The following is a 15,004-nucleotide window of genomic DNA, read 5'->3' as shown; positions in this document are numbered from 1 at the left end:
AATGATGCATTTGTAGACTTTTTCACATAAACTCTTTTGCGTATGCGTCAATCTTCATAACTTTTCAAACACAGATAGATCTTGATGAGATCTATCGACCAAAGTTATCCATGGTTCGATATCTGTTAGCATTCGTGAGATAATGATGATCGTCGTAGGGTGGCTTAACATACTCTTACCCAGCACAAGATTTTGTGTGACTATTAGACACCTATAGTACATAATATAATTACATCCCAACTGAATATGGAAAATGTCTACACAATAAGTACCAAGAATGTTAACTAATCCACACAAGCGAACTCGAAAAGATATTTGTAGTTGTCTTTCACCTTGGTATAGACAAGACAAAGAACATTTTATTGCAAAATTCAAAATGCGACCTTTAGCAATGAAGGTCATGCTAATCGTATTTTGGGATGCTTAGGTGTAATTTTAGTAAATTACCTACAAAAGGGAGCTACCATTTTAAGTGCTTATTATGGATTATTATCAGGATAACACACCCTGCCATAGGTTCATTGCACCAGCCATAAAAGCTATGGTAGTCTTCGAATTAGTTGAGCATCTGAAATATTCTCCAGATTTGGCTCGCAACGATTACCAACTGTTTCCAAAACTAAAAAATAATTTGCGGGCTGGCTCTTATTGTTATTATTATGAAGTCAGTTGTGCAGCAAAAAATTGGTTTGCAGAGGTTGAACAATATTCCTGTCGAGAAGCATTTGAAATGTCATAACATCGATGAGAAAAAAAGTTTACCTTAATAAAGACTATATTAAAAAATTGTCTAGGGGTGGAGCAAAGGGATCAGCCTTCGCATGTAGTCGTCTTTGGAATCGCGATTTTTCATCCTATTTCATTTGAAAGTGAACAATTCAATTACGACTAACCGTTTCTATAGATAAATCCAACTCCTATTAGAGAATGAATCGATTTCTATAGATCTTTCAACAGTAAAAAGTCTTCTACTAAGGTTTTCTACTTTTTCATCAATTTGTTTTATTTTTCCCTCCAAATCAATATTCCAGTTTATCAAACGATCTAATTTTTGATGTAAAGAATCTAGAGATTCCATTATTTTCTCCAAATGTTCACTCTTCTCAACGGTGTCTACCAATGAAGATGATTGGGTACCTATGAGTTTTTTATTCTTTTTTCCTATATCAACTTCTTTTTTCAATTCATTCACGTCTTCTTCGCATACTAAAATAGAAATAGTATATACATTATGAAAGGATTTCATGTTATAAAATAGTTACGTATGTAAGTTGCAATCACGAAAGCATCTTCTGTTATTCTCCTGTCAACGTTCTCTATAACTTTTTTTATAAAATTAGCAATACCGATAATGGTAACTTCTTTTAAATGAGCAATTAGATTATAATCCGTATTCCAATAATATGGTATGTTTTTAATCCGCAATAATTCTTCGTATTTTCTTAACATCTGCCAAAAAAGTTTTAATACATTTAAAACTATTACAAGTGTAGAATTTTTGTTTTTTCAAAGAATTCCGTATCCAAATATACTTTTGGAAATCTAGAAGATTGATTACAGTTTTTGACAGCATTTATTTGTCAACCCATGAGATTTTTCTTATATTAATCTACATATGTACTCAGGTATTACTTTAGAATGTTTAAGACAAGCTCTATTCTAGTTTATACGTAAAATACATATCAAAAGACATAATTTAAGAACAGTTGGTGTGAAACATTTTCTACTAGTCTATTGTCAATAGCGGGGACTCTTACATGGTAACATTGAAGTTACTTATGAACAAAATGAACGGTAACTAGAAGATTGACTATTTAGATGAGACCTAGATTAACTGTAAATAAATCATGGGTTAACAAAAACATTACAACTATCGTTTTTGTCGCTGATGCCTTGTTGCTCTTCGAATCCAAACAGTTGATGATGTAATCAATTTTCAAATTTAATTTAGGATTAACACCTGATCCTGATATAAATATCTTTTTAGATGATAATTAATTAATAATATTACTAGAAATTGACTTCCCAGTGCAATATTGAAACGAATTGGAAAATAAACCACAGCAATTACTAATGTTGAAGAATGAACTAATGATGAAACTGGAATTATTAAAAGAAAAATAGTCCAGTCATTGTAGGGGGTTGACCTTGGAAAATCAACCTACCCAGTATATTACATTACCATTTAAAATTTGTATTTTGGCATCTTAAAACTATTCATATATAATTTGATGGTCGCGAGTTTTCAAACCTCACAAAAATCGATTTTTTTACATTTTTTGCAAATATCTCGTTTTCTATGGATTTTATGCTATTTGTATCAATATTTTAGATAATTTAATTCTCTACAACTTTTGTATTTAGCATTTTTTTATACATTGAACTGTTTTCGAGATAAAGGGCGTAGAGCGCGTGGTCAGGAAATTATCTGAGGTCAACTGGTAGTCACGATCAAAAACTGATAATATTTAGGTTATAATATATTGCTAAATATATAATTATCATTTTTTATCAACTTTTAGATTAAGTTCAATCTTTTTTTCTAATAATTAAGTACATCTTGGTAGAAAAAAACTGTCCGATTGAGAGATTATTAACAGTGGATCTTATTATTTAGTTTAATTCTGCTTCTCCAAATAGATTTCTTATTTCGTTCATTTGTTCTCCTCGGCAATGAATCTTCTTTTTACAGCCTAGTATCCTTTTAAGTATTTTTCTTTCCCATATCTCTTCCTCTATTTTGTAAAGAATTCTACGTTCCGCCTCAGTAGCTCACAGTTGATGTTATTATTGTTTTGTATAGAAGTAGCTTTGATGGCGATTTTTTGGCAATTTATTATCGCGTTCAGCGCTCCCAATTGTTTGTTTCCCCTCGTCATCCTCGTTTCCAGATTTTCTCCCTCGTCACGGTCGTCCTTAATAACAACCCCAGGATATACATGACTTTGAATTTGTTCTAAACTCATTGCCTTTTCTTCGATCAGTTGTATTGACAAACTTCTAATTGCTCTTTTCTTTTGTAAGGTTGTCATTATCATAAACTTCGATTTATCTACTTTGACTCATAGATTCACTTTCTCTGTATATATCTCAACTATTTAGTAGTTTTTTTTTTTAATTATACACATTATTCAATAAATTTATTAATGCTATTTAAGCTATTTTGACTAATTCTGAAGACGTGCATTGTAATTCTTAAGATATTTGATAATTGAAACTAAAAAAAAAGAGAGTTCCTAAATATGATGCACTTAATAAGTCATTATTATTTTACAAGTAAATTTATAAAACTCATTATTGAACTTATAAAATAATAGAATATTATTATTATACTATTGAAGTCAAAATATGTTCATAGAAGACGTATGTACACAATATCTTTAAAATATACCTGCCAGACAGTCTGCGATAAGCAGTGGCGTCGTTTAGTGAGATTTATTTAATTTATAAATTTCTTTAAATACATAGAAATATGGCGTTCTTAAGACCATGGGAGAATGAATACAATGAAATTTCACAGTGTAGTAAGAATAATGACAGGTATCAATTTAGATTTAGAAACACACCAAGTTATTTTAAATATAATCGAATATTTAAAGAATGAAAATATTCAGGAATCTGTAAGAAATGTAGTAAGAAAGTTCTAGCTGCAGACCAACAAGAGCTTTGAGAAAATTGTGTTGTACATGTTATCAAAGAAGAAAATGAGTATGTGGTATCATCCTCATCAACCCATCATAATTTAATCAAATGATGACTCAAATTCAGACAGTTCTGACTACCATGATTATTTATATTTTGGAATTGAAATGTTTTTTCCTTATGTTTTATTTGCAAAGAATTTATTTTCCTACATAGTTTTTGTTTTGAAATTTCGTTTACCAGAAAAAAAGGGAGCAAAAAAAGCTCAGTTCACGTCTGGTATCCTTGTTTAAACCAAACGCTCTTACAGACAAGTACATTTTACTCTATTCACGTTATATAATTCAATATTCAGTTGTAGCAAGTTAATGAGGTATAATAATGATTTTTTTTTGAGTTTCAAGAAAGACTGCAATTTATAATGCATATCTAAGATGTACATATTTTTAAATGTATTTATAAAAATAATAAATTTATAAAATAAGGTATCTACAGCCTATGGTAGATCAAACAAAATTGTCGGCAAGTGTTTTGAACCGGAGTTTATAATCTGAAATTGATATTGGAAGAACTATACTTCCTCTTAAAACTGAGTTTTTAAAAGTATAGAAAACTATATCTTGCATGATTATTTGGGTGCGGAGTTCTTCATTATGCGATGTTACAAAATAAACGTTTACTTTTATTCTATAATTAAGTATAAATTTCAAAACCTCCCTTATCGACTATGAAATATTTTTGTTGTTCTCTCTAAATATTCTGAAATTATCAAATTACATTTTTGGGACGTTGAATTGAAAATATCTCGATTTTCAAGAAGCCCAATATATGTAAAGAATTGAATGTTGAAAAAATGAACAAGGGATGTTTTGAAATTCTCAATTTACCTCCATGAAGACAACACTCAATGATTGAGACCAAAAGGCGGGCTCGCGTGTATCAACTTCCCATAGAAACATTGTTTTTATATAATAACTGGCGATTTTGTGATTCTTTTGATCTCTCAGTTTCTGAAAAAGAATTTAAATTGACTCTAAACTAAAATTCTACACTACAAATTTAGAAGGATTGTTAGTAACCATTTTTTTAATTTGTAAATAGTTTTTACTACACTAATTCACATATAATAAATGGGACTGCATCCTAAGTATGTACATCGTGAAACGAATTATCAGATTCCGAGCTCTTGGAAGACGATTTCTCTAGAACTCAAAGATCGGCCAGCATATGTATAGCAGGACTAATGGAAATATGCCCTACAGCAGCTGTCGAACTAATTTTGGACCTCGAGCTACTGATTACAGTTCTAAAAATATATAAGAAAGAATTAGACTCAGAAAGAATTCTGCAGAAAAAACTCCCCCTAGCTAGTCTGGGCAGTGTGATCCTCAGGATAGAATGAAAAACAAAATAATAGATTCTTGAATAAACTCATTACAGAATACAGTAATAAAAATGAATGGGATAAGAACACACTAAACAGCGAAAAATTACCATTAAATGGTACACAGACGATTCGAAAACATAAGAATTGGGATAGATTTATATAGGTCTGGAACGAAATAGTCTAAAGCCGTGGTCCCCAAAGTGGTCCAGGTGGACTACCAGGGGTCCACGGAAGATTCGAGGGGGTCTACGTTTGGCGTGACAAAAAATGGGGTTCACAATCATGAGCGAAGGTTCATGAAACTTTATTTGGTTTCGATAGTGAAGAACTAAAATTTTGACTTGACTTGTTTGAAATAGTATCACGGCTCATGAATCCATTTGATAGAATGGAAGTGGAGAATGTCATATTGCAAGAGGAGCTTAACAATAATGAGGAGCTAAAAGTGACATTTAAAAGAGAGTATCAAAAATTTTGGCTGCAGGTAGAAATACCCGAGAAATATCCTGGAGGATTGTACAAAAGCTTCCGATCGCGTTTCCCTCATCATATCTTGTCGGAAGAAGTTCTAATGCCGTTGCAAACTTAATAAAAAAAGGAGTTATTGAATATCATAGAACGGGGAGATTTGCGATTATTTCTTATAAAACATCCTTCTTCTTTGTAGTTACCATTGTAGAAGTTACAAGTTTTTTATTTTGATTATATTATAGCTAAGTCACAACTCAAGTTGTGTTGTTTTAAGATTTGGAAATTGGTAGTGATGTAGCTCCAGGAGGTCCACCGGCTCCAGAAAAGTTTTGAAAGTGGTCTATGAAACAAGAAAGTTAGAAAACAAGGGTCTAAAGGCATTGGAAAACCCCAAAATGGTGTTGGGAAGCTTAGGTATACTTATGCAAACTATTGTGCACACTAGGGTATACTGAAGTAGAAAATTATAGCTGATCAACTATCAAAAACGTTTTTTTGGAATCAACACCAATACAATATTGGAAGAAATTAATAAAAAAGGAAACCAAAATAAATGTAATATTGGGATAACATGACCAGAAGATATTTAAAGTCCATTAAAGGCGAAGAGAGAAGCATTTAGATCTCTTTTAAACGGCCCTTGTTACGAGTTATTTCAAATTGTTTATACTTTACTTTTTATATACTCAGTGCCGTTATTACGTTTAATGTTGAACGCCCGGTGTTTTAACATATATACCCCTTTTTCATTCGAAATATCATTGCAAGTTTTGGAATTGCAACAAAATGTCTTAATGTATTAGTAAAACTATAACCAAAGGGATGCATACTTAAAAATTAAATGAAAATTGGTGAACAGCAATGTCCAAACACAAAAACGAAATTAAACTTATCAATACCGTGGTAACTGCGATATTAATGCATTTTGTGTACACTGATGGGAAAACTAACGGCTCGAACCTCCCATTCTTGCCTATCTTTATGCATTCCAAGGTATATCCAGACTCACAAAAGGCTGCAACTAAACGTGGTTGCATTGGGTTACGTAGGCACATAGTAGGAAGAGATTTCAAAGAAGTGAAAGGAAAAATTGGCGAGGAAAGAAATACAAATTACCATAAAAAAGATAAATGTAAATTGAAGAATCAAAAACGATCAAAACGAAGATTCCCTAAGAGACCAAATTATAAATTAATAATACTAGAAATAGATAAAAAGAGAAGATACCTGTACTCCACAGTTTGCGTTTGTTGTGGTTAGATCACTGCTTTGTGATGAAAGAAAAGAAATAATAATTGCACACAATCTATACAAAATAATATATGAAAAATGAACAAATAATTCGTGTTTCTAGACGGGATCTTTCACAACTTGTCGCCGTTGGGGCTCGGAATTATCCATTGAAGCTTTACCAGAGTTAAGGTTCAATATCAGTTGTAGTATTATGGCTCCAAATTTCCAAAACGCACAATGTCATGGTTCGAAATCAAAGGTGTTTGATCGGCAACTTTTCTTTAACGAAAACAGAATTTTCTACTTTCAGGTCTGAATGTGACAATCTTTGGGTTAGATTTAATGAACAAATAGGATTTTCTCACATTAGAAAGCATTTGTCCGAACCAAGTACTGTTAAAACTGAGTATATCCATTTACAAAGTCAAAATGATGTTCCCAGCTACAGGAAGTTAAGCAAAAGAATTTGTCTGCACCATGTACTGTTAAAACTGAGTATATCCATTTACAAACTCAAAATGATGTTCCCAGCTACAGAAAGTTAAGCAAAAGACGCTACTAACAACTTCAATAATACTGATAAGTCGTAGGTAATCTGTGATTTCTCATTACTAAAGTTTGAAGAGGAGTTACTTGAGTTAAGAAATAGACTTGGATCCTCGGATGTTATGAAAGTAATCAATTAGGTTCTTATTTTCGAAATCGATAAAAGAGAATCTATATGGCAAGACGATTATTTGGTATGTTCTTTTCATCGCTAACCACGCGGAGCTCTACATTTGTTAAATCGGATACTGACAATCAAATTAAATTTCAACTACTCGTATTGCGCAAATGAAAATTCTAACCTATATATTTAGATAATAAAAAAATAAGAGAATTCAAAAAAAGGGTTAGTTACATAATTAATAATAAACAAAACATAAATAAATAAAAAATCTTTCATTCGATTTTTGAGGAAATACGTCATCAATAACTTGTAGCTTGTTTTGCTACATTTCCTTAGGAAAACAGTAAACATTTGATATGAAAATTAAGTTTTTTTCAATTTCTCATTTAATATGACTCACTTTCAATAACCTAAGAACAGCTTTCATGTTGTTGTATTGATCTCCTGTCAAAATAAGTCGCTCCTGTTCTTGAAACGAAAGCCGCCAATATTTTACAATACCTTTAATTTGTTCTCCTTCACATTTAGGACTTTTAGGAACTACCAAGAATGTCTTCTAAAATATATTACATAAAAATTGTATACTTTGTAATGTCACTAAAAAATAAAATCGTTAGTTATAAGATGGCGTTGAGAATACAAATCGCATAAACTCTTTCCGATTTCTAGAGCAATAAATTTTGGTGGCTCCAAATCTAAGACTTTAAGACTTCGCAATCTATGATCTAAGTTCATAAAATGTAAGTAAAATAATTACGGATTTTCTTTGGACGATTTAAGGAAGTCAACTTTGCACACCTTTTTCTTATTTCCTATTTAAATTAATATTTGAACCCCGATATCCTGGGATATTACCTCTACTATGTTCCAGACGAGTCGCCAATCCAGCTGGTTCCTCGCTAGCCTGGTTATAGCTAGTTTCTTCATATTGGCTTCCCGCACATTTTAATTAACAGATAGAAGATGTACCGCGAATTGTGTTTGATTCTCAGCGTCATACCTGCTTTTCAAGTTTTTCTAATTGACCAACCTTCTTCCGGAAGACGGTGGCCAATCCTCGTGCGTTTTGGTAAAGGCAGTTAAGTTCACTGCTTTTTCTTTATTGAAGTTGTAACTAGCTTCAATGAAGTCGACATGGAGATATTGAGTAATAAATGAAAATGGAGACACATATACCAACGTTATACGTGCAAATATGAAATATGTATTGAGAAAACATATTTTCTTGACCTTGTGAGATATTTTAAGAGATTCTTACCTTCTGAGGAAATGGATTTGGTTTATAATTTCCCTTTGGCCAATCAGTATCGGTAAATTGAAAACATGGAACCAGATCCAAATCCAACTTGATATCTTTAGATTTCAACTTAAGTGTGAACGCTGGAAATGCTTTCACAAGGGTTCCCTGAAAATTTTTTCGAATGATGGAAGAGAAAGTTGATAATTTTAAAACATACATAAACGTCCAATTCATCTTCGACATTTAACTTCACTTTAAATAAATGGCCTTCACCTTCAACTTTTAGAAACTCCTTCAATGCCTTATCTAATACTCTTTCAAACCATTTCAGCACTTCTAATGTTGAGAGATATTTTGTTTCTACCAACAAACTCTCGTATTTACTGAAAATAAAATATTTTTTTATACATATGCGAATAGAAACTAGAAGGTTTTCAAGACTGAACCAGAAGAAGTAGATCAATTAGTAGAAGTATTCATTATATTTTCTGTCAAATGTCCCTTCCCATAAAGCCATTCTCTCCAACAGAAATTAAAAAAGTAATAGATATACTTAATAATCACAAAGCATCTAGATATGACCCTATCAATTGACAAATACTTAAATAATTACCACGTAAAGCTATTCTCCTTTTAACAACAATATTTAAACGTATCCTAAGCTTATCTTTTTCCCCAAAAGTCTTGAAGTATGCAGAGATTATCATGGTGCAAAAACCAAGCAAACCCCCACAAGACACCTCATCCTACAGACCTATCAGTTTATTGACTACAGTAAGTAAAGTCTTCGAACGGCTCATACTAAAAAGAATAAACACGGATCATGATCTTATGGAGTTACTATCTAATTATCAATTTGGATTTCTAGAACACCATTCTATAATCCAAACAAGTTCACAGGTTAATTAATGAAATCTCCAAGGGTCTTGAACACATAAAGTAATGTAATAGAAAATCTCTCAGGCCTTCGATAAGATGTGGCGCAGAGATCTATTCTTTAAATTAAAAAACTGTCTTTTTAAGTAATTACTACCTTCTCCTCAAATCATACTTATCGAATAGGACCTTTTCTAACCTTTTCTAAAAGATTCTCAGACCAGAAATCTAATTTCTTTCCTATTATTCTGGAGTCCCTCAAGGTAGTGTCTTATGGCCACTGCTTTTCCTTATCAGATATACCAGTAACCAATAACACTAAAATGGCTTCATTCGCTGATGATGTAGCCGTTTTAGCTATAAACGACGACCCACTAACAGCTACTGAAGATTTACAAAATCATATCGACATGCTATGTGTGGTATTTCAAATGAAGAACCAAGATCTACCCAGCTAAATCTGTACAAGTTGCCTTCACCATACGTTATAAGGGGTTTTCCCATAAGGACTTTATTTCAAAATAAAATGAAAATCATTTGAGATATTTCAAAAACTTCATTATCGGGTTGAAGTACATTCAAAACATTTATGATTGGATCTCTACTTCGCTCATATGGCCAACGGGGGAACGTTTGCAGCATGGAAATTCAAATTGTCAATAACCAACAAATTGCTGATATCAAATCAATCTTAAAACGGATATTGCTGTACGGAATTCAGCTCTGGGGATGCGCTAAACCTTCTACGATCAACATAATACAAAGGTTTCAATCCAAAACACTAAGAAACCTGACGGACGCTTCCTGGTATGTCAGTAATCATACTCCCCACACTGATTTCAACATTCTCTACGTCAAAAATTTGATTCAGCGTATAGCCGTAACATACAATCAACAGATGGCAAACTATGACAATGATCTAACTATCCATTAACTGTCCACGCACGAGAAGACTACGTAGAACTTGGCTCCAAGACCTACTACAACTTTGAAAACTAGCCATCCTCAACCTCAAACTCTTCTATGAAAAATACCGAGGTACAAAAATTTTGCATCAATATTTATGTCCTGACTCGAGATTAATTATTAGTTTTGTCCAAGTTGGTAAACAATTCAGGAACCCTGTAATACTTGATGACCAATTGGTTCAGAATGTTATTTTATCGGTCACTAACGACTTCAATCTTTTGACTTGGAAAATGATAAGACTCTAGTTGAATTCATGCTAGCACTTTTTTATATTGCACTTGATCAACCTAACCGACCTCAAAAAATGTGTAACCGATTCGAGATCAGATATGTACGAGCTCAGAACTGTTACTAGAACTGAGCAGAAATTTTAAAATGCGCATGCGATCGATCGCTAACAAGATTTGGAATTAGACCTACGAACAAAAGCTTGTACAGACAAATTACTTACTCGCACTTTTTCTCATTGATGTTCGTACTAGATATGTCCCGATAATTATTTATCACGACATTCACAAACCCCGGTTTATCGCTAACTTCTATAGTAGGTTCCCCATTTTCAGGAAAAGTGAGTAGGAAATCTAAATCGTATTCTTCTGGTTTTCCAACCTTCAATTTATCATAATAACTTCCTCCATAAAAGATTTTTTGGAACATTTTGTTGAATAGTACATTCCCATCTTTCATCTTTTCTATTAATTGTTCTGTTACCTGAAAATTGACATTGAACATCCTATATAATGAATTTGTAATATTTCAATTAACTCAACAATCTTTATCCTGCAGATATTAGATTAGTGATTATTAGAATCCCCAGCTAAAGATAAAGACGAAGCTAAGGCACATCAGGGTACCAGCTTTCAGCGCCTATAATTCATTACGACTTTATCCTCTAGATGCAATCACGGTTTGCCTGGCCTCATTCCGCTCTTTAATCTCCCGGATCGAAAGGCAAATGAAAAGAACGTAATTTCTGCTAGGTATCAAGAGATGATCATTTTCTATACCTTGTGGATATCATCCCATTATTTATATATGTTATAAACCATATATAAAATGAGACCGTATGCATATGGCCTAGATCATATACATACGGTCTAAATTGGGCAGACCGTAGGTAAAAAATATGGTATTTCATAGACCGTTTATAAACGGACTATTGTGATTCAGACCGTATGCTCGATGGCAATGTTTCCAATCACGTCGACGCTTTTTTGCTGTTGGTTTACAAAGTATTTTATCTGAAAATAACGCGATTTGTGATATTTCAATCGCATCAACCGGAGATAGAAATTGTTACAGAAACAAAAGAGGTCATGGAAGAGCAGCTGGAAGGAGTATTAGCGGAAAATTGTAATAATGGTCAAGAAATTTCATGTCCGATATGCAGTACTTGTTTCAATCCCGTGAATAAAGAGGGTTTCGATGTTGGAAATCCATGTTGGGAAATTATTTGCAGTTTTTGAACTAGAAACAGAAACATAGCAATGGCAAAAAAGGTGGATTATTAGCTATAGACAAAACGAATGAAAGTAAGCACCCATCCAAGACCGAAAATCGGATCAGCTGTAAGAATTCCTGATCCAGACGTCGATCGAGGCAGGCTGTAGTACTGGAAGCCACAGAAGATTGGAACAAAACAAGGAATAATTTCAAAATACTATAGCCGTTCAGAATTTAGTACGTGCCCTGCTAACATTTTGAAAATTGAAGAAGTTTTCAAAGACAGGAAAATCCCTCTTAGATCGGTGACTACTGCTCAATCGACAGGACATGGGCAAAATAATTATCGAAAGTTTTGACAAGTACGTCCATAGGAATAAGTAAAACTAAAATAAAAACGCCGCCATTGTGGTAAACATTAGTGTGGATAGTTCATATTTGGTAGTCGTGAAGTAGAGACAAAAACAAATTTATTGTGATAAAATATTCGGTAAACCAAAGTGTTTTAATCGTTAAAAAATTTTGTCAAAATCAACCATCGATTACTGTGACGATGAGAAAGTGTAGTGAATTATTTCGAAGAAACTAACTGTAGTTGATAGGCCCAAGCATGGACCACAACGTACTGCAAGATTAACTGAAAACATTACTGCTGCTCAAGAAAGTGTTCAAAACAATCCCATCAACCTCAATTCGACGCCGTGCTCAGGAGCTTGGTCTTCAAAGAACAACTTTGGCCACAATTTTGCACAAGGATTTGCATTTGTTTCTTTTTAAGATTCAGTTGACACAAAAGCTTCTTTCAGAAGACCATTTACGCCGCCGTACATATGCCAATAAGATGTTACAGCTCGCTCATGACAACCCCGACGAGGCACATGTTCATTTGAATGGATACGTGAATAAATAGAATAGTCGGTTCTTGGCAATGGAAAACCCTCAAATTATTCATCAGCCACTTTTGCACCCATTAAAAGTGCAATTTGGTCAGGAGGAATCATTGGACCTTACTTATTTGAAACTGAAATAGGTCTAACGGTAACTGTCAATGGGGAGCCATATCGTGATATGATTGAAAGTTATTTAACGCCACGACTGCATGCTTTGGGCTTGCTTAACATATGGTATCAACAAGGACGGTGCAACATCGCACATAGCCAGAATTACCATGGAATTACTGCGAGATCTGTTTCCACAACAAGTTATTTCAAGAAATGATGATGTTGATTGGCCTCCACGGTCGCCTGATTTGACTGCTCCGTACTTCTTTTTGTGAGGATATCTGAAAAACAAGGTTTATGCAAACAAGCCAGAAGCGCTGGAGCAACTCAAACAAAATATTCGTCATGAAATTAGTGAAATACCGCGTGAAATGCGTGAGAATGTAATGAAAGATGTGCTCAAAAGGGCTCGTATTTGTGAGGGTAACAGAGGCGGACATTTATTTGATATTGTATTCCATATATAATTGTCGACATTAAATAAAACATTTATCAATGTAAGATCCATTCTCTTTCATTTAATCAAAAATTATAAACAAACAAAGTACAGTACAGTTCCAAAATTATCTTTACAACTTCAAAAATTTATAACTTTGAACATAAAGAAGATATTTATATTCTGTCTTTTGTATGTATTACTGCAAGTAATAAAGTTTTTTTCCAATAGGCTGAACAGCTATAAGTGAAGATGAGGACACCACAACAGAAAGTTCAATGCGTGTCATGGTTCATAGAGACGAAATCAGATACACAGGTTCAACGGAACTTCAGGACAAAATTCCAAAGAGATCCACTATCCAGACACACACAAACTTCATGAGCACCGGATCAGTATTGCATAAAAGTGAAGCCGGAAGACCCAACACAAGTTCAGAAAATACTGCAAACATTCCAGCACAATCCGAAAATTCAATTCGTCAGGCATCAAGGCAACTCCAAATACCTACAATCACAATCCACATTGTTCTTCATAAACAGCTGCGTCTGTATGCCTATAAGGTACAATTGCTGCAGGCACTGTTACCAACAGATCGACCAAAACGTGTGGAATTTGCCGTAGACATCTTACAACATATTAAGCATGATGAAGATTTCTTGAAAAAGGTGTGTTTCAGTAATGAGGACACGTTCCATGTGTCTGGTACAATAAACCGCCACAACGTACGAATTTGGGGTTCTGAAACCCCACATGCAGTAGTCGAGCTTCAACGAGACAGCCCAAATCATTGGTTGTTTCTTCTTCATAGAGACCACAGTTACTGGCTGCGTGTACCTGGATATGTTTCAAAACTTTGCTCTTCCTTAGTTGGACGAATTATGCCGATTGTTTACTTCCAACAAGATGGTGCACGACCACACTGGTTGACAGCAGTTCGGGAACACCTCAACGAAACTCTTCACAACCAATGGGTTGGACGGGATAGCCCAATTCTTCCACGGCCACCAAGATCTCCGGATATAACCCCCTCGACTTCTTCTTGTGGGGTTATTTAAAGGACATTGTTTACCGGACACCGGTTAATGACATAGATGACTTGAAACGCCGCATTACACAAGCTTTAAGTACAATCACAAAAACTTTATTAGTTGCAGTAATACATGCACAAAACGGAATATAAATATCTTGTTTCTTTTGGAAGTTATGAATTTTTGAGGTTGTAAAGATAATTTTGAAACACCTTGTAGTATACCTTCCCGGCGGACACCTGTTATCTAATACAATTAATATACTGGTCTAATACCTTTCAAGATTTCAAATATTTTTCTAATTATTATAGCACGAATCCTGACTTGTTATCATAGCTGTTGAAATGAAAGAAAACTTCTATTTCAAGCCATAATAAATGGTTTTAATGTAACAGAAAAATTAAAAAGTGGATATATTGTACGACCGATTCAATTTAGAACGAAGTTATTTTCTTGTTGAAGAATGTAGGTTGATTTGAAGGTTGTAAATTCCGTACATTCAACGAAGTTTTAAATTCTTCAAAAGTCTTCTGTTTAATCTTGACAGTCTTATGTACGGGCACTCTATCGTGACAAACTTGGTATCTCAAGCCGTTCGAGACGAA

The 15,004-nt window shown here is 33.6% G+C and overlaps 1 protein-coding gene across 1 annotated transcript in view; it reads right to left on the bottom strand.

Annotated features, from left to right (window-relative positions):
- Positions 1-898: 898 nt before the first annotated feature.
- The window catches only part of LOC130446864 (cyclic GMP-AMP synthase-like receptor), a 63,512-nt gene continuing 49,406 nt past the window's right edge, over positions 899-15,004 (bottom strand). The window contains exons 3-9 of the mRNA XM_056783371.1: positions 10,940-11,199; positions 8,861-9,026; positions 8,662-8,808; positions 7,804-7,959; positions 4,530-4,652; positions 1,263-1,449; positions 899-1,206 (exon numbers count right to left, since the gene is read on the bottom strand). Coding sequence (XP_056639349.1) covers positions 899-1,206; positions 1,263-1,449; positions 4,530-4,652; positions 7,804-7,959; positions 8,662-8,808; positions 8,861-9,026; positions 10,940-11,199 — 1,347 coding nt within the window. The remainder of the gene's footprint in view (positions 1,207-1,262; positions 1,450-4,529; positions 4,653-7,803; positions 7,960-8,661; positions 8,809-8,860; positions 9,027-10,939; positions 11,200-15,004) is intronic.

The sequence above is a fragment of the Diorhabda sublineata genome, chromosome 7 (assembly GCF_026230105.1).
Source record: "Diorhabda sublineata isolate icDioSubl1.1 chromosome 7, icDioSubl1.1, whole genome shotgun sequence".
Lineage (NCBI taxonomy): Eukaryota > Metazoa > Arthropoda > Insecta > Coleoptera > Chrysomelidae > Diorhabda > Diorhabda sublineata.
This window is presented reverse-complemented; position numbering and strand designations above follow the sequence as displayed.